The sequence below is a fragment of the Fusarium fujikuroi genome, chromosome FFUJ_chr06 (genome assembly GCF_900079805.1).
Source record: "Fusarium fujikuroi IMI 58289 draft genome, chromosome FFUJ_chr06".
Lineage (NCBI taxonomy): Eukaryota > Fungi > Ascomycota > Sordariomycetes > Hypocreales > Nectriaceae > Fusarium > Fusarium fujikuroi.
Genome location: NC_036627.1, coordinates 3545263 through 3563643, shown reverse-complemented (window position 1 = coordinate 3563643; position 18381 = coordinate 3545263). Strand labels below are relative to the sequence as shown.

General features: G+C 48.5%; 8 protein-coding genes; 3 read left to right on the top strand and 5 right to left on the bottom strand.

Moving 5' to 3' along the window:
- Nucleotides 1-315: 315 nt before the first annotated feature.
- FFUJ_06439 (related to calcium-independent phospholipase A2) lies at nt 316-4616 on the top strand (the record flags this gene model as incomplete). XM_023579764.1 has 9 exons in its annotated part: nt 316-497; nt 545-1161; nt 1216-1594; nt 1645-2333; nt 2384-2966; nt 3016-3128; nt 3179-3544; nt 3607-3661; nt 3710-4616. The coding sequence occupies 9 exons, from the start codon at nt 316-318 to the stop codon at nt 4614-4616; spliced, it is 3891 nt and encodes a 1296-aa protein (XP_023432542.1).
- A 189-nt stretch (nt 4617-4805) lies between these two features.
- FFUJ_06438 (uncharacterized protein) lies at nt 4806-6134 on the bottom strand (the record flags this gene model as incomplete). Its single annotated transcript, XM_023579763.1, has 1 exon — nt 4806-6134. The coding sequence occupies one exon, from the start codon at nt 6132-6134 to the stop codon at nt 4806-4808; it is 1329 nt and encodes a 442-aa protein (XP_023432541.1).
- Nucleotides 6135-7130: 996 nt separating this feature from the next.
- Nucleotides 7131-7943, bottom strand: FFUJ_06437 (related to verA protein; the record flags this gene model as incomplete). The annotated part of the gene is made up of 1 exon (XM_023579762.1): nt 7131-7943. The coding sequence occupies one exon, from the start codon at nt 7941-7943 to the stop codon at nt 7131-7133; it is 813 nt and encodes a 270-aa protein (XP_023432540.1).
- Nucleotides 7944-9177: 1234 nt separating this feature from the next.
- On the bottom strand, nt 9178-9992 carry FFUJ_06436 (related to GNAT family acetyltransferase; the record flags this gene model as incomplete). XM_023579760.1 has 2 exons in its annotated part: nt 9178-9545; nt 9596-9992. The coding sequence occupies 2 exons, from the start codon at nt 9990-9992 to the stop codon at nt 9178-9180; spliced, it is 765 nt and encodes a 254-aa protein (XP_023432539.1).
- A 1529-nt stretch (nt 9993-11521) lies between these two features.
- On the top strand, nt 11522-12830 carry FFUJ_06435 (related to integral membrane protein; the record flags this gene model as incomplete). XM_023579759.1 has 4 exons in its annotated part: nt 11522-11692; nt 11748-11852; nt 11910-12277; nt 12341-12830. 4 exons carry the CDS (start codon nt 11522-11524, stop codon nt 12828-12830), a joined length of 1134 nt encoding a protein of 377 aa, XP_023432538.1.
- Nucleotides 12831-14084: 1254 nt separating this feature from the next.
- Nucleotides 14085-15881, top strand: FFUJ_06434 (related to GABA transport protein; the record flags this gene model as incomplete). XM_023579758.1 has 4 exons in its annotated part: nt 14085-14255; nt 14281-14534; nt 14567-15017; nt 15066-15881. The coding sequence occupies 4 exons, from the start codon at nt 14085-14087 to the stop codon at nt 15879-15881; spliced, it is 1692 nt and encodes a 563-aa protein (XP_023432537.1).
- A 239-nt stretch (nt 15882-16120) lies between these two features.
- On the bottom strand, nt 16121-16843 carry FFUJ_06433 (uncharacterized protein; the record flags this gene model as incomplete). Its single annotated transcript, XM_023579757.1, has 1 exon — nt 16121-16843. One exon carries the CDS (start codon nt 16841-16843, stop codon nt 16121-16123), a length of 723 nt encoding a protein of 240 aa, XP_023432536.1.
- A 243-nt stretch (nt 16844-17086) lies between these two features.
- Nucleotides 17087-18175, bottom strand: FFUJ_06432 (related to aliphatic nitrilase; the record flags this gene model as incomplete). The annotated part of the gene is made up of 1 exon (XM_023579756.1): nt 17087-18175. The coding sequence occupies one exon, from the start codon at nt 18173-18175 to the stop codon at nt 17087-17089; it is 1089 nt and encodes a 362-aa protein (XP_023432535.1).
- Nucleotides 18176-18381: the final 206 nt, after the last annotated feature.

Below are 18381 nucleotides of genomic sequence, written 5' to 3'. Positions count from 1 at the left end.
CCTTTTCTTGGTTGAGCTTCTAAAACTACCAGCTACAGTACAGTCGTCCAATGACGCCACAGCGATAAATCTGCCTTGTGTCAAGGTGGCGCTTGGCTAAGGATGACTACAGGATGCAGGTGAGCAAGACACCATTGAAAATGTACCTCACTTGTTTTCAGCTGACCTTTTGGGGGGCTGCACATAAACCAAAGCAGCCACCTGGTGCCCCTCAATCGAAACCTCGTCACTTTCAGTTCGCTTTTCTGCTTTTTGTCGTATTTTAGCCTGGGTCCTTTTGAGACACTGCTCTATTTTCTTCTTGTAAATGTCGTGATGGCGAGACCGCGAGAAGGCTCGTCTGTTTCTTTCACCTCTGACTCAGAGCCTGAGGATGAGGACCTGATAGGGTTTTTCGAGGGAATCACCCAATCGTGTGTAGATGCTAACTTTTCAGACGGAGATGAATCGACTTCTGCTTCGGCGTATATATCCTGGCGGATGCCTTCAAATGAGTTGTCGGTTTTACTTAGCTTTTGGTCTCTCCTTCTCTAACATAGCTTAGCATCGAGGGACAAGCTCTGAAGCTCCAAATATCATCTCGATGCCGCATCTGCAACCGTCGGGGTCGAGCTGGAGAGCTTGTCTTCTGCACTGGATGTGGCAATTCCAAACGACCAGCACATAGAGCATGTTTAGCGAGGGATCGACAACATGTTATGAGTCCTCGGCGAAGACTTAGCGTGGGCGACGAAGAGTGCAAAGAGGTTGATTATAGCGACTATGTCTTCACCAGATACCTCCTCCAACCACCTGCGCCCAATCTAAAACTACAATTACATACCAAGGATGCTACATGTGCATGGATCGGAGTTCCCTCCCTACAACGGTTTGAAAAACCACAGATCCACGTTTGGCCTCGCCTTCAAGATCTTCTCCAAATGTCGCGAAACACCAAGCCGGGCCAGTATCCCAAGCTTGTCTCGTTTATTGGCGAGACAGGTTCGGGGAAAAGCACTCTAATTCGAACGATGATCCAAATGGCTCGACCTGATCACCCCGAAGGAGAGTCTGTTCCTGTGCCTGGGTCTCCAAGTGATCGGTTTGCTTCCACGAGTAGTGATATCCACGCCTACAGCGATCCACTCACCCTCTCGACAAATTATCCAATAGTCTATGCCGGTAAGCTTTGAAGTTTCCTCAAATAACCTACCAATCGGCTGACGTTTTCGATAGACTGCGAAGGCTTTGTTGGCTCCGATAAGCCCATTGCGCAAGAGATTATTGCTGCTCTTTCACAACCAAATTGGCTATTTCAGTGGGAATTCGGCGAGGAATCCGCCGAGCACAAAGTACTTAAACACTGGCAGGACAAACAGGACAAGCTACTGAGACAGGTGAACCAATTCCTAAACGGCGCCGAGAGCAGAATCAATGTTGAATGGGGCAAACTGGACTACCCAGATCCACGGTCATCAGTTATTATGGAAGACTCGGATGGGCGAAGGCTGTGCACTGTCCAGAACAACACCCGAAAGCTCATCGTGAAGTTTCTGTACCCCAGAGTCCTTTATGGCTTTTCAGATGTAGTTTGTTTTGTCACGACAAATGGAAGGTTTGTGCAATGCGGCACCATATTGAGCGATTATCTATTAACAGTTTCAGGACTTCTGATAGTTTCTTGGGTCAACTGATTGACTGGGCTCAACATTCACACGACCGAATTCTCAACCAACGGACAAAGCCTGCTCTTATTGTCATTCTCAATATCGTTGTTGATATAGACGAGGGCTCATCCTGTGATGCGACGGAGGACCTTCTTCGGAGTTTTCAAAGAACTGAACGGTTTCGAACGCTACAGGCTCTTTGGGAAGAGAGAGAACATCCAATCAGAAACACAGCTGATCTGCTCCTTTGTTACTACAGCGACTTCAAAGTAGTCCTTATCCCTGCCATAAGTTCCAAGAGTTCACCGGCCGATGCAACCTCTGTTGGCAAAAGCATTAGACAACTATACGAGACGATCCGAGGATCAGTTTCCAAGATTCGCAACGCCAAGGCTGACAGTGGCACGGAATCAGACTTGGCCACTCTCAACACTCACATGAACAGATCCTTGAGTGTTCTGGGACAGGATCTTCGCGCCGCGCTTGATCTTCACGATATCATAATGAATGATTCATCAATCCCGACTAGACTGAGCGACCACGTGGCATCAACCCTACGCCAGATGTGTATCTTGCGTGAAATCGACCGCATGGATGCGATTGGAGGCGAAGAAAGAGTTGTAGACGAATTCGCGCCCTACGTCGGTGCATGTATCGTCGCCCAAACTTGTCGTATTCAAGACATTGGTTTGTCCATCCCTACATACGTAGAATATACAAAGTGCTAACAAGGGCAGAAATGAGAAAGAAAAATAGGGAAGACCTAGTGGCCGAAGCTCAAAGCGGCCTTCAGAAATTCCGCTGGCGATACTGGCGATGTGAAGCCCTAGAGCGAAAAACTGGTCGAAGATGTCGAAATTATTACGACGGACACTCCAAGGGACACCAGTTCACCAGACCCGACGACGAATTAGAAGATGTTCAGGGTCTCAATCGAAGGGGGGGTGAATCAAACCACAGATGTTCCTGGCATCCTGATCGGTTTGTGAAGCGTCTGCGGGAAGCGATAGCACAAAACCAGCAAGATGGCCGAGTCATGGAAAGGCTAACTTACTTGGCAAGAACGATACGGCTGACGGAATTGCAGAGCCAGCGGACGTGCTTCTCTTGTCTGTCAAACTGTCCAACTAACATGCTTCCATGTGCGAGGTTTCAGCATGGGATTTGCCAGACCTGCCTTGAGCGTTTTGCTCGGCAGGAGAATGGTGGATCTATCTTGGTGATTGAGCATTGTCCCCTTGGATGTGCTCTAAGAACTGGAACGTGGAGTATTCGAATCAAGCCAAAGAACGCAGCGCCCCGCGTGTTATCGCTGGATGGGTAAATCGTTCGTCACTCTTCTATCTCATCCGAGGCTAATCGTGCATAGTGGGGGAGTCCGTGGTATTGTAGAGCTTTGTGTTTTGCGTCAGATCGAAAGGCACGTTGGCTATGGTATTGCAATCCATGAGCTTTTCGATCTTGTAGTAGGAACAAGCACAGGTTTGTCACAATCATCACCCCCATCCTCAGTCCACGGCTCACTCGTCAAGGTGGCATCGTGGCTCTTGGTGTATTCCACCAGCGTTGGTCAACAGACGATGCCATCAATAGGTTCCGGGCACTAGCAAGAAGAGCTTTCACACTTCGATTGGGACTCGGAAACTCTTTCATCAAAGCCATTGCGCAGCCATTCTATGAGTTTCTCTACACAAGTGAGGGCATAGAACAGTCACTACAAGACTCATTTGGTGACTCAAATCTGTTCGGTGCGTCTTTGAATCAGAGAAACAACTCTAGGTCAAGGACTGGCGGGAGGGATTGGGTCAAGGTTGGCGTTGTTTCTTGTTTGCAGGGACGAAGCCAGGCAAAGTTGATTGCCAATTATTCCAGAAACCCAAGAGCAGACACTGATGAAGGTGAGCATAGTGACTCTGCTAGTTGATAGATATGGACTAACTTGATATTCTCCTTACATCAGAAGACTACTTTTCTCGTGAAGACGAACAGTCAAAGGATTTCAAAATTTGGGAAGCGTTAGTTATCCTCTCGACAGTACTCTGCCAATACTTAACTATTCATAGCGCGAGAGCGACATCTGCGGCACCGACATTCTTCCAACCGTTCGTTCACCCCGAAACAAAACGATCATACATCGATGGAGCTCTTATGCACAACAACCCAGTATCCTTAGCCTATTCCGAAGTTGAGAAAATATGGCCTGGTTCCCTTCCTCCTGATATTATTTTATCGATTGGCACAGGACTGGTTGTGGACAAGTCAGGAAAGATGAAGACAAAGCACAATTCCAAGCTGGAATCGTTCAAGAGGTACATTCCTAGGGGCTACCTGATGCGAATAGAGGCTGGGCTGGGAATCATACAAAGCTCAACCAACTGCCACGAGGCTTGGAAAGAGTTCCGAAGTATGTCTGTTACAGACCGCCGACTTCGACAGAACTGCCATCGCCTCAATGTAGGCTTGAAACAGCGCGTTGAGATGGATGACGTTGAGAAGATGGATTCGCTTCTCGAAGAATGTGAGAAGTACCTTTGCGATGGTACGAAAATGTTCTATTACGACAGAGCATACAGAACGGCCCCTGAACACCTTCAGACAGTGGCAAGACGACTCTTGGCATCCCTTTTCTACTACGTCGGGCCCCTTGAGAGGACCATGAAGGGAGGGAAATGTGTTGGGAAAATATTTTGCAGATTGGAGTCGGGTTCTGTGTCTGCAAAGGAACTATTACGAGACCATGTACGATTCCGACTTGGCCAAATTCCGGAAAATAGTACCAAGGCAGTATATCCTCGAATCCTCCATCATCGGGATAGTAAAGGCTGGGATTCAAGGGATCTTTCAGCCCTTGTCGTTCTCAAGGTGGAAGAAGGGACGTGTAGGCGATGGATCGAGGTAAATCTGCCTCACTGGAAGGATGAATGGGAGCCCATCTCCGGATTCCAGTCTCTGAGGCGCACAAATGTGTAAAGCATCGAATTTACGGCGGTTTGAGCGGAACTGGTGATCATAATATGTCAAAGTTTATTACGTGCTCTATATGACTATATACATAGAAGAATAAAATTGTGCCTTCACTGACCCACTGGTTCATGAAACTGAGGCTGGTGAACCCTTGCTCAAACTACAGACACCGTAATGGCCTTGGTGGTAGTAGCCTCAGTAGTCTGGCTCATCTAAGTCGCAGAAGCAGTCCATGTCGTACCAAATGTAGTCCGTGTGTTGATCAGTTACGCTCTGAATGTTGCCGCTATATATGTAACAAGATTGACCGGGAATGAAGGCAAAGTAAGTACATCCGCTGGTATCATGACAAGCCGCGCGGCAGGACTCCATCGTTTTGACACCGCTTGGACTGTCCAGGAGCTCCATGGCGGTACCCTCCCAATAGCCATGCTTGTTGCAGACCTTGTCGGATGGAACGGGACTCTTCTCATTGTTAACGCAGGACTCGCCTGGTGCAGTGGTCGTGGTCGTGGTGGTTGCAGCCTCAGTAGTAGTTGGGGCTTCGGTGGTCGTAGCCGCAGTCGTTGTAGCCTCAGTCGTTGTCGTCTCCCTCCCTGGTGGACAAAAGCAGCTCAGCTCGTACCAGCTCCATTGCACAGCCGCGTTCTCATTACGTTCGTAGTTTCCTTCCCAAAGCTCGCAAAACGTGTTAGGCCAGAAGGCAAAGAAATCGCAATCCTTGTTTGCAACGCAGGCTTTGACGCAATTATCAAGTGACGCGGCGTCTTCTCCAGCAAGTTCTCCGACGATACGTCCCACTGATCCGCCAATATGGTTGAACTTGACGTCGCATGAAGAATCAGCTGGGAAGCCGGCGGGGCAGCTGTACGTGAGCTCGGCACCGGTGGTAGTGGTTGTAGCAGGAGCGGTCTCTGTGGTCGAAGTGGGTTCGACAGATGAGGTTGTAAGTTCGTTGGTTGTAGCTTCAGTGGCTGTCGTCCCGGTAGCCAAGCCACTTGTGGTGGTTGAAGACTCGTCACAGAAGCAGTCCATGTCATACCAAGACCAAGCCGATTCACCACCACTGGTACCCGTGAATGAGCCACCCCACAACGCGCACCATGAGCCAGGCTGCAGCGCAAATGCAACACACCCGGCCCTGTCCCGACAGGACCTGTAGCAGGAAGCCAGCGTTAATGTATTCGCGTTGCCCAGTCTTTGCAGGTTACCTTGGCCACCACCCTGGGCGTTACAACTCTTTCCAACTGGAGCAGGGTCCTTGAGGCAGACATATTCGGCTTGGCTGGTGGTAGTAGTAGCAGCTTCGGTGGTGGTGGTGGGCTCTCCAGAAGTGGCCATGCTGGTGATGGAAGTGGCACCGGTTGACACAGTAAGATCAGTGGATGCAGTCACATCGGTGGACGCAGTAACATCGGTGGATGCTGTGCCAGTCGTGGTTGTCACTGACGAAGGCTTGCATGGGCCGGCCTGGACACCAACTGCAAGACCAACAAAGGCAGCGAAAACATTTTGGGCGATCATTTTGAAAGAGTGACAGGCTCGCAAAAAAGCCGGTAAAACGAGTGGCAGTGAAAAGTATGACGTCTGAAGCAGTTTTAGAAGTACAGCGTTATGTTTATGTAGTCTCCTTTTTAAAGCGTCTTTCAGAAGGAAGCTGAAGCAAATTTCCACTGGCAATGGCCATAGCGACACTACGAAGACACTAACGTAGGGTTCCAGGCTGGAGGACGAATGAGATCTGAGAATTCATGAAGCTCTTTTTCTAGCTATTAAACTATTCGGGGTCCAGACCCCAATAGTTAAGCATAATAGAGAATCTTCTTGATTTAAGGCGCGCTAGTGCCAATAGCTCGGCAACATCGCATGTTACTGCTGCTCTAGCTTCCACTCAGTTCCAGACTCCACGTGAACACTTCTATTTTTGTTTATCATCAAGTCGACATTGCTCAAAGTTGAATTTTTCGAAAGCTGCATGCTAATTATCTGAAAGTCAGATACTTGTAAAACACAAGTTACCCGTATTTCAAGCAATGCTGATTTGAGCCTTGCTGCTATCTAGACAAGTATGGTCCTCAAGGTTACTGCAGCTAACTAATGCTAACCTCATTCACAACAAATCAAATACTCGTCGATACTACTTCTGAGTGAAGGGTCTAGAAAAGAATATAGAAGGGTTATACAGTGCCTCTCGTCGCCCTGTCCAAAAATACAGAAGCCAACTCTCAGGTGCACATCTGTACCCAGCTTCTTTGACAACACCTATGATCCTTAAGTTTGAAGAACATTTTTGAGTATCTCGTCTTGGGTTGAGAGAGTTGACATCTAGTGCTTGCATCACGCATCTTTTCTTGATCGCCCTTAATCGGGCGTATCTACTTCTGTCAATATCCTCAGTAACTCTTGCAACAGACGTGTTATTTGCACTTGGGACTTGAGGCTGATACCTTGAATCAGCATAGAGAACTTGACTCTTGCAATTATGTAGTTGATTGCTGGCAATAGGACCAAACTTTAGACTCACTGACTCCTGGCATCTGCAACAATCCTGCCTCCATCGACGACAACAATCGACCCAGTCGCAAAAGTACACTTCATCAGATAAACATAAGCTTCCGCCAACTCCTCTGCAGTCCCAAGCCTACCTACCACCGAATCCTTTTCCATAGCAGGAAAAATAACATCCCTAACGTCTTGCGGAAACCCATCAAACAGCGCAGTATGCACAAAACCCGGCGTAACACAATTAACTCGCACAGGCTTAAGATCAATGCACAAAGCACGCGTCATCGGCTCAATTCCACCAGCTGCTGCTTTGAGTAGTGACCAACCCGCTCCAGCAGGACGAGAATCAGTTGTCGTACCCGTGATGGTGAACGAGCTGCGGTTCGTCTGATTGATATAACTCGAGAGATGCTTTGCGACAAAAAGAGCCCCCATGACCCGGACCATGCCGATTTTGGAGATGACGCTGACAGTCGCTGAGTCGAGACTTGGCGAAGGATTGAAATCTCCAGCCGTGAAGACGACATGGTCGAGTTTTCCGTCCTGAGAAGCAGACTCGAGTAAGTCTTTGACATTGGCCTCGATTGTTTCCGGTTTGGCGAGGTTGCAGACTTTGCCAGAGATCTTCCTAATTGGAAGGTGAGTGTGCTTTATGTGAGTTTCGAGACGCTCGATAGCAGCATCGATTTTGGATTGGTTGGAGCTGCTGATAATGACATGTGCGCCGTGTTCGAGGGCTGCTTGGGCAACGGCGAAGCCAATACCCGTTGAGCCCCCGATTACCAGAACGCGCTGGCTATCAAGCTTGTCGGTGTATCTGGTAGACATATTGAGAAGGCCTGTGTAAGCTACTTCATTTGTTATTTTTCCACATAATTGCGCACGTCTCAGGCCTTTTATACATCCCAATCATTTCAATACAACTACATGTCCCCATGATCATGAAAACTCCGCTTCTCCGTAGGATTCAACACCATGCCCAGCTTTCCAACTCTTTCCCTTCATGAGACACGAAAATCGTTATGTATGAATACGCGAGTTGTCAAATATTCGGGGTATTCGAGATGTGAGGTTACGCTCGTCGCGAAATGATTCGTCGGGTCAAGTCCGCTGTTCGGCCTTCGGCCTCCGCAATACCCCGAATCCTAAATCCCGACGCGTCATTGACGCGTCTGAACGTGTTCGCACCATAAAGCTTGAGCTTATAACCAATTACATATAACGCCAGATGAAGACGATGTTTGTTGAAATGAATCATTTCAATAAGACCAATCTAAGAATCATTACGCTTTGTTGATGCTCTGGAATACGGAAGAATTCCCACGCGAGAGTGAATGTCGGTGGAAATACGACAGCATACTAACACATAACATCTTGCTTGGGAACGGCCATCAATAAATAGCAAAGATAACGTGATTAATATGATAACGCCAGAACTCTTCTAAGTTTCGTTTCTGAAGTTTGATAAAATCTTAAGAGTTCTGCTCAGTATGATGTTGATTTTGCGCTCAAAATCATGATTAATGACCGGCTTCAGGGTAAACACCACAGATAAGGTTTCCTACCATGACTATGAGGTTTCCGCTATTACACAATTGATGATTAATGCAATGAACAATCACTCTAATGATATGAAAGGTATCATCATGCTTGAGTAAGGGTTATTAGCGTATCTAGCTCTTTAGGAACGTGCTGCAAACCATGCCTGTGTACACCGTCCGTCGCCAGTATTCTAATCAATAGTCTACTCATCATTGATCAAACCCAATGAGATAATGGTGATGACAATTTCACCGTGGCTGTTGTTGAGCAACAAGCAAGCGATAGATCACGACAATCAGGCAAATTGTTTGCTACTGCAGATCGTAGCTCAGCTGGTAAGCGGGACAGTTACGGGTCTGGTGACACAAGCCAAACGACGATCACCAAATTATTATTTCCTTCTTCCATGCATGTCTGACATGTACACCACTCCCCATCACATCGGTCATTTACATGAAACGGACGCTAATCTTAACTCTATCGAACATGCCAACTGTCAACTCCATCGCCCCCATCTCGCCTAAGCTGCATGAGACTCTACATACGCCAGCTCAGGCTCAGACTTGATCTCAACAGTCTCCCAGGGCTTGACCGTTTTTCCTTCTTGATAATCACCACCAGCAGGCCTCCACATTTGTCTGAACGTCATAGGACCTAATTCTTCCTTAACCTTATGCCATTCTTCACCGGGATTCTCTTTGGTAGGCTGTATGGTGTTGACATTGACGACAGTGAATCCATGCTTCTCATAAACAGGCACGCCCTGCTCTGTCGCATCAAGCCATAGCTCAACACCCATCTCATCAGCCTTCTGCTTGCTCCAGTTCATAATAACATTCGCCACGCCTTGGCGACGATGGTCTGGATGTGTAAAGACGATATTGACATCTAAATCGGGTTTAGTCCCATTCCCCAGAACCTCTGAATAGAAAACTTACAGACTTGAGGTCTAGCCCCCATCCGCGCTCTAGGCGCATCGAATTGTTTCAGAGCTTGTGTGATAAACTCTCGTCTCTCCCCTTCCGGCTGCCAATAAGCGTAGGAATGATCCTCATCTGTATCGAACGGATTCTCGGAACAAATCTTCCATAAACAACCACCCACGATTTTGCCATCGTCGTTCACCACTTTTGCCCAGTAGCTTGTTGGGTCTTCACTGTGCCATTTGAGCTGAAGCGCTACTGACTCCTTGAGAGATTCTGCGTGTGTTGGAGCATTGAGAGGACAAAACATGCGAAAGAATGGCTGGAGGGGATTTTCGTAAGATTCCCATTGACATGCGATGAGCTCTTCGAAATCAGTAGCAGTGTCGACCTCGATGAGTTTGAGAGTCATCTTGCCGTTGTATTGGGTATGTGACACCACGTTTGGGATGGTAGCACAAAAGGATAAATTAACTGAATTGAGTTGCATTCAGTGGTAGAGAGGCCTGCCACAGCAAACAACCTACCCGAGCTAATCAGAGCATGAGTCCAGCCAATTTATCCCCAGTGGAGCCCACGGCGGAAATAAGCAAACCCATCAGCCCATCAAAACTCGCAATCCAAATCCTTCCTCTCTACTCGTACCATCAGAAAAACGAGCAATCGGAAGCTCGATGCCCTTTTCGGTTGACAATAAAGCCACTCAGCGGAGAGGGCTTGCAGTACCGAGGCACCCACGAGAAACGGTTGGTCAAAAAGCCCAGACACCCATGTCCACAGCGATCTTTGCCCTCGTTAGCAGCAAGCCACGCCACTGTAGGAAGTTCACCAGGACATGCAGGCGGAAATTTCTGATGAGCAGTGCATAATTCCGCGAAGAGAATTCGAACCATTTTTTTCTCTTCTTCCACCGGATGATCCGCCCGAATAGATCCGCCGGGAAAAAAAGGTCTAAACAGAGTTTGGAAGGTCGTTTTGCTAATTGTAACCCGCGGATCGATCTCCGCTCGGATAGTAGACCCATTGGGTTTAACGCGCTGACCCAGATTCAGGGAGGGGGGTTTTACAGTAGAAGCACGGACTGGTTCGGTAACGATAACGAGACAGAGCTCCTCTTCACATGAAGATTTACACTAACAGCGGGGTGTAGACTAACTCTTAGTCTGAGGCTCACTTAGCCCTACCAATCGATGTAAAGAACCTCAGCCGTGTTGATAATTGTGCCACGATTGCACAGTTTTTCAAATATTGCGATCTGCAATAATGTACAGCTTTATGTACAGATAAACTTCCAACCGGCGAAATTTCACTGGAAGATCGGCTGTTTCGGATTGCTCGTCGTTGCTGAGCCGCTCAGCTGCATAATTCTCCTCTACGCGATATCAAGCATCATTGGCGCCTTTTCACATCACATCAATAGGACCATGGAATTATAGCGCAGAATACAACAGGGGGGGGGGGACTACCCATGTTGGAGATTTGCTTTTTCTTCTCTTGCAGACATGGCCTCACAGGCTGGTCTGAGGGGAGGGGGGAGATTCCTACGTAATTGTGATATAGCTTCATTCCTCCCATTTATTGGTCCTCACGTCCCGTTTCACGAAAAAGGTTCCAAACTGCTTTTGGGTGTCAATAACCGTTACCATCACCGTTTCCGGGATATGCCCAATACCAGTTTTCTGCCGCGCCTGTACCTGTACCTGTGCCTGTGAGATTTCCTTCACACCATGATTTGAAGTACCGTAACTGTACCTTAGCTGAAGCTTCCCTTCCCTTAATCTACGCTCCACTGTCAGCTGTGTCTTAGCTTTAACTGTGATACCCTTTTGTCTCTGAATTCATCGTCGCTCGAATTTAATATCGTTTTTGTGAATCTCTCTCTCTTTTCGTAATATCCTTTCGCTCTTTTTGCGCAGCAATTGCTGCATTCATCGGCCCAATATGAGTTCGAACCAACGAATCATCACCGGCAGTAACAAGTCGCCGCTTATACAGGTCTTGTCGTTGATGTTTCTTGTCATTGCGATATTATCATGCTTAGTTAGGACTGGCACCAAGCTTTACATGATCAAGACATTGAGGGTTGACGATGTTCTCATCATTGTCGCAACTGTAAGACATCCATCTCGCTTTATGCATTCCAACATGCTTATATTTATGCGCGCAGGTGCTCGCGGCTTGTCAGACAGCGACTGTCTTTAATGCGTGCGAGCATGGACTCGGTCAACATTTTGATGTTCTCAGCGCCAGCGATCGAGACACCTTCTTCAAGGTAACACCCAGACGGCCCCGCGACAACAGAACAAACAACTAATACACCCTCGTACAGAGCCAATATGCGACCAACACGATGCTCATCGCCTCGCTTCTTTGCTGCAAGTTATCAGGTACAATGAGTCTACGGATCATGGCGCCCAAGAGCCAAAAATGGATCATCATCGCCTGCGAAGCCGTCGTCGGTGTTTGGGGCGTCACGGCGCTCCTCGTCAATTTCTTCCAATGTCAACCGCCGACACCATGGCTGTACGGCGATAACGATAAATGCATCAATCTCAAAGCATTTTGGACGTACTACTCTACCGCCAACATCATCACCGACATCGTCATCGTCATCATTATGGCAGAGAACGTGGTCAAGATCCAGACCTCGTGGTCAAAAAAGATCCTTGTGATGAGCGTTTTTGGCAGCAGAATATTGTACGTACTGCGTGGTTTTCTTTTCTTTTGTTCTCCACGCCATGGCTAACAACCTTTTAATAGTGTGACACCGGCAATCGCAGCGCAAATCCACTACTCCAACAAGGCATTCGACTCTGCCGATCACTCGTTTAGCATCTGGCCCGCCTCCATCACCATCCAGCTAGTGCAGTGCCTCGCCATCCTTACCGTATGCCTGCCCAACTTCAAGCCCTTCCTCGACAGCCTGGAGTCCGGGCAGATCCGCGTCGACGATCTTCGAAGGCAGGGCAAGTCGAGCAGCAATGGGTACCCGACAAACAGGCCCGGCTACGCGGGGTACAAGTCAAAGACAGGGCAGAGCAGCAGATCGCGAGCCCTGGATCATGCGTCCAAGACGCAGCGCAGTGAGATTCACGAGATGGAGGACTTTGCTAAGAAGCCGAAACATGACCATGAGAGGAGCTGGGATGGACAGAGTCGCTCCAGCCACTCAAGTCAGAAGATCTTGATCCATCAGACGTGGCAGGTAGACATAGAGACCACGCAGGATGCAGCATCCCGACAAACATGAGGCAAGGTAATTTCTTTTTTTTCTCAGTCATGTTTGTTTTCTCGGTTATTCATCCCTCCGAGATTTTGGTTACAGCGCAGCAACGTTTTATGCAAGTGTACGAATTTAGAGTAAAAAAGCCCATTCGCTGCGTTAAATATAGAACGTTTTGTATCAGAAAAGCTGCAAGCACTCTGAGAAAAAGCAAGATGAAATGTTTGTCAGGCGTGCATGAATTCCCTCTAACCAACAGCATAACAAACGTAAGACCACTTGGAAAAAGAAAGGGTGAAGAGAAAACATTTTTTTCTGACATACAGGGGCTCAGTGGTTCGCTCGGTTGCATATGATTATGATACATCACCATAACGAATAGAGCAGGTCAGCCAACAGCACGGTACGTAACAGTATGGATCCTTGCTCCCAGGCACCTGGAAAGAGGAAAATAAGCCGGCCCTGATCTATCCAGATCTGGTGGCTCTAGAGTTTGAGCACGCCCAGGCCCCCCTTTCCGCTGTCGAGCGAGAACGTATCTCTCAAATCGTCGTCTGTGGCGTTTATTCAGGTCGCTCCGTGCCGCTCGCTTGTAACGAGCCATGAATCAATAGAACTCTAAGCCAATAAACCTCACCTGAACGTCTTAGCCTTGAAATGGTCAAACGGAGGGGCGGCGATCTTATTTGCGGGGAGACACGGCGAAAAAAAGAAATTTTCAATTTATGCTGACAGTTTATGTCGCAAATAGCTCCCCGTCAAACGACTGTCAATTTGGCTCGTTGATTGCGGTCCCCTGTAACGCCGTTAAGTCACTGAAAAGACATGGGGACCCTGGCCCTACAAAAAGCCCGGTGGGAGGGGCCCCTTGTTAGGCCCTGTTAGTGGACTCTCCGGGGGGCATCGGTGCATTCTGCCGGATCAGCAACAGGAGGGGCGAGGGCATGTCCGGTTTGATACGGTACGGGACAGATAGCGGAGCAACACAACGCAACGCAACGTCGCTGTAGATGTACAGTATACTCATACTAAGACGATTGAGTTAATCTGTAACATATCATACCCAGTCTTATTCCCAGCCTCGGTTGGTGGCGGCCGTCCCCAATGCTACCTTAGCTCTACCGTAGTCGCGACCTTTCCCAGGGGTGCAACCAACATTCCTGTACCTTTTTCTTTTCCCCTTCCTTCTCCTCCTGCAGTTACTTTTAGCTTTTTTATTCTTCTCTCCTCAATCCTTCTCTTCTCGAATTTCTCTCCCGTTGTTATTTCCGGTGCAACATCATGGAGAGTGTTAACAAACCCAGCTTTGAGATGGGCAACAATGCCACCGTCAAGGCGGCAGGCGATGTCAATGTCTCGGCAAAGGCAGAGCCAGATTCTGGACGGAGCTCGACGAGCAATTATCATGATAAGGATCAGCTGGAGCGGATGGGGAAGAAGCAGGTCCTCCGGGTACGTTACACTGTCCGTCATTGAGGTGCATCGACTGACAGCTCAGCGCAACTTTGGGTTCATGACGATTCTGGGATTCAGCTGTACTATTCTCATCACCTGGGAAGCCATCACTGTTCTCTTCGCCCAGGGCCTCAACAATGGTGGTACAGCCGGTGTTATTTACAGCTTCCTTGTCGTTTGGGTCGGTAACTTTAGTGTCTTTGCTACCATGTGCGAGCTGGTCTCGATGGCACCTACGTCTGGAGGACAATACCACTGGCAAGTCACATCATCTCCGTCTTTCAACGCTCAACTAACATTGTCTCCAGGGTCGCTATGATGGCGCCGCGGTCGTGTTCTAAATTCCTCAGTCACCTCACAGGCATGCTCACGGTCGGCGGATGGCAAGGCTCAGTATCGTCCAGCGCCCTGCTCACGGGAAACATGATCTTGGGAATGGCGACGCTCAATTATCCCGACTTCCAGCCTGAGCTTTGGCAAGGAACATTGCTGTTCTGGGCCATCTTTGGGTTTGCCGTCTTTATCAACACCCTTGTCAGTTCGGTGCTGCCCAAGTTTGAGGGATTGATCTTGATCCTCCACATTCTCGGTTTCTTTGCTATCTTGATCCCCCTTGTTACTCTTGGACCTCATGCGTCTGCGTCGGATGTCTTTGGCACATTCGTTAATAACGGTGGATGGTCGACTAATGGCATCTCGTTCATGGTTGGTATGATGGGTAATGCCTTTTCCTTTGTTGGAACTGATGCCGCTTTCCACGTAAGTCCTCATATCTCGCCTCCATGAGCTTTCACTGACAGTCTCTAGATGTCCGAAGAAACCGTCAATCCATCCGTCGTCGTCCCCACCTCCATCCTTCTCAGTCTCTGCATCAACGGCGCCTGCGGCTTCGCCATGGTCATCGCCATGGTGTTCTGCATGGGCAACCTCGACGACGCGATGGCCTCAGGCCCCGGAATGCTCGGCTTCCCTTACATGTACATCTTCAAGCAGGCGACAAACTCAAGAGCCGGCGCGACCGTCATGTCTGCCATCATTGTTCTTCTTGCTGCCTGCGCCACTGTCGGTATGCTTGCATCGACCTCTCGTGTCTTCTGGTCTTTTGCTCGCGACCGTGGTCTTCCCGGCTGGCGCACCCTGTCAAAGGTCAGCGACCGAACCACCGTCCCTGTGTACTCAGTCCTTTGTACTGCCGTGATTTCCATCCTCTTGTCACTCATTAACATTGGTTCGCCTGTTGCGTTCCAAAATGTCACTTCTCTCTCCATTTCTTGCCTCTACTCCTCGTACCTTATCGCCGCCGGTCTTCTGCTCTACCGTCGCCTCACCAAGGGCTTTACGCTGCCCGGCTCATCTGATCTCCCAGCCTTGGCCAACACCACTGGAGCTGAGCTTGTTTGGGGCCCGTTCCATCTCAAGGGTGCTTTTGGCATCGCCAACAACATCTTCGCCATGTGCTACCTCATCGTAGTGGGTTTCTTCAGTTTCTGGCCTCCCATGGTGGAACCTACCGTGGATATGATGAACTACAGTGTCGTGGTCACTGGTGGCCTCGTCATCTTCAGTGTCATTTACTATTTCGCATGGGCGCGAAAGGAGTATAACGGACCTATTGTTGAGTAGGTTGGTGGTTTTTTTTTGATCAATGGCGCGGCATAAAAGTTGTTTCAGTTGGCGATGCATAATAAAATGTTATTCTTTCCATGAGATTCTATAAACTCTTGTTATCCCAATTGGATATTGAGATAGTATATCACAATAATACAGCTGTCTCAAAATTCTGATCTGTCGCTGCTTGGCTCACTGTATCGTGGAGTAGAGGAACTTGATTACAACCTCAAATCTCTGAGTCTGTTGACGGATTATGTGATCTTCTTGGCATTATCCCGTCGCGAATGCCATGTCGCATATGCGTCTTCAGGCGTGTATCTCCGTTGAACTGGCTGCAACCCTAGAACCCAACCAACGCACGAAGCAACAAGTAGAATGAGATGCGAGACCGCTATATCGACATTCCGTAGGAAGGACCTCAGTCTATTATGAGACACTCGCGAGACATTAGGCATATTCAAAAATACAGGGATATTGTCCAAGGTTCGAAAAATGATGAACAAGTTCAGAGGAATCCAAATATCGAGAAACAGCCCTTGCAGCCTTGTAGGTAAGCGAGAAACCACCGAGGCCTTATCATCCAGCAACTTGGGGCTGTTGAGAATGACACCATTCAGATTCCAGAAGAAGATGGCTTTATCGTTGTCATCCGGATCCGTCCTCTCAATCACGATGACCTCTTCGCCGTTTGGTGCGGCTCGCTGCCATTCATGCCAAGCGTAGCGCGGCACTTTGATCTCGGGCTGATTGCCATCGGTAGCGCTGATGACTTGTCGCGAATCTCCCAGGCGAACTCGAATTGTTCCTTTCACCACTTTCAAGTATTCATCATGAGTTTCATGCCAATGAAGTCCACTTGACCAGGTTGAAGATTCAGGAAGCGTGATGCGCACATGCCCGACGGTTGACATGTCATAGATGACGCCGTTGGGAAGCGGGCGCTCAATAACGCTGGAGACCTTCTGATCGCCCATTTCGACGTCCCGGGTGAGAAGACTATCATAAATATCTCAAGTTCCAATTGTTGAAAATGCTGCCCCTCACTTGAGGGAGGAATTGAATGACATAAGCTGCCGGATTGGGCAGGTCACGAGAGTAAGCAGTTAGAAGAATCCTTCATGGTTGGAGAGAGGGACAATTGGCTTATTTGGCATCTCGACGATGCAATGAGATAATTTAAAATCAGCTGTCTCGGTATCTAACTGAGCAGAACCCCCTTAGTCAACGGGTTGCCAATCTTGAGATGGAATCTTGCCAAGGTCTTCAGTGAAAGTAACTGGCTCCCTTCGAGTACGGTTCACCTTGAGATCGAAAACATCCAAGCGCTGATATCCTCCAACAACATCATGATACTGCTTCCCTTCAATACAGTTCTCGATATCAAGATCAGCATAAAGAATTCCTTCATCATGCTGCAGAAAGTCGGTGGCTACAGCCTCCCCGGTCTGACTGTCGATAGTGAATCCCTTCAAAGGAGCTCCGGTAGGATCAAGAAATTGAGTCGCGCCACGCTGAGACTGCTGCAGCACCTCAGTTAAGTATGCTGAACCTCCAGAAACCGCGTTAATGGCGTCTTCTCCCAGGACACCCGAACACAGAACACCGAAACACTTGGCTTCGAAGCAATGAGCAGCTGCCCTTGTTCTGTTTGCGGTAACGTTATCGTAGTTAGGCTTATCTGAAGTCCCCTCAGAAGATTCTAAAGTTTTGCCTGGGGGAGCAACTCGGGTTGGCCAGATCGGTGGCCAAGTCGAGATATGAATGTTCTCCCCTTGAGCCATGAGGCTATACCGAGCCAAAGGGTTGGTATTCTCTCCGCAAATCAAATTCCCAATTTTTCCGTACGGTGAATCTGCAACGCGCAGGCCGTTTCCATCGCCAGGTGCCCAAGTAAGCTTCTCAAAGAACGTAGGCATTAATTTCCGATGATGAATCAGAACCTCTCCAGAGTCTGCAATCAAGACATTTGAGTTGTATAAAGTCGCGCTGCTGAAGCGCGCTTTTTCGGAAAAGCCTACGCTGACCATGATATTTTCCTGTTTGGCGATGCTTCGAATGGCATGAATTTCATCGCCATCGGCAAAGATGGACTCATGTGCCATTTGCCTAAAAAGATCGTGGTTCTCGGTAGGAGCTCGTATTGAGCTCCATATTGGAAACGCCGAGATATATGTTTCCGGGAACACGACTAGATTTGCTTTTTTCTTTGCCGCCTGCTTGATTAAGCTAATTGCTTTTGAGGTTGTAGCCTTCGCGGAGAGGAAGATGGGAGAAACATGACATGCTGCAACTCTGACGACAGTCATTACTTGGATCGGTAGCCTGTGGCAGCGAATTAAATCTAATGAGTGATGAAAGTTGTGTACTCACTGTAGATACCCCAGATGTTTAAAAGGTGGAGGAACGGCAATATCGGGTATCGCGGGATGATGAGATTACATAGGCTCGGGACTTCTTTTGTGCTCCGCCCATCGTCAGTTGTTTATTAGAGAATAGAACCGGGAACTCAATA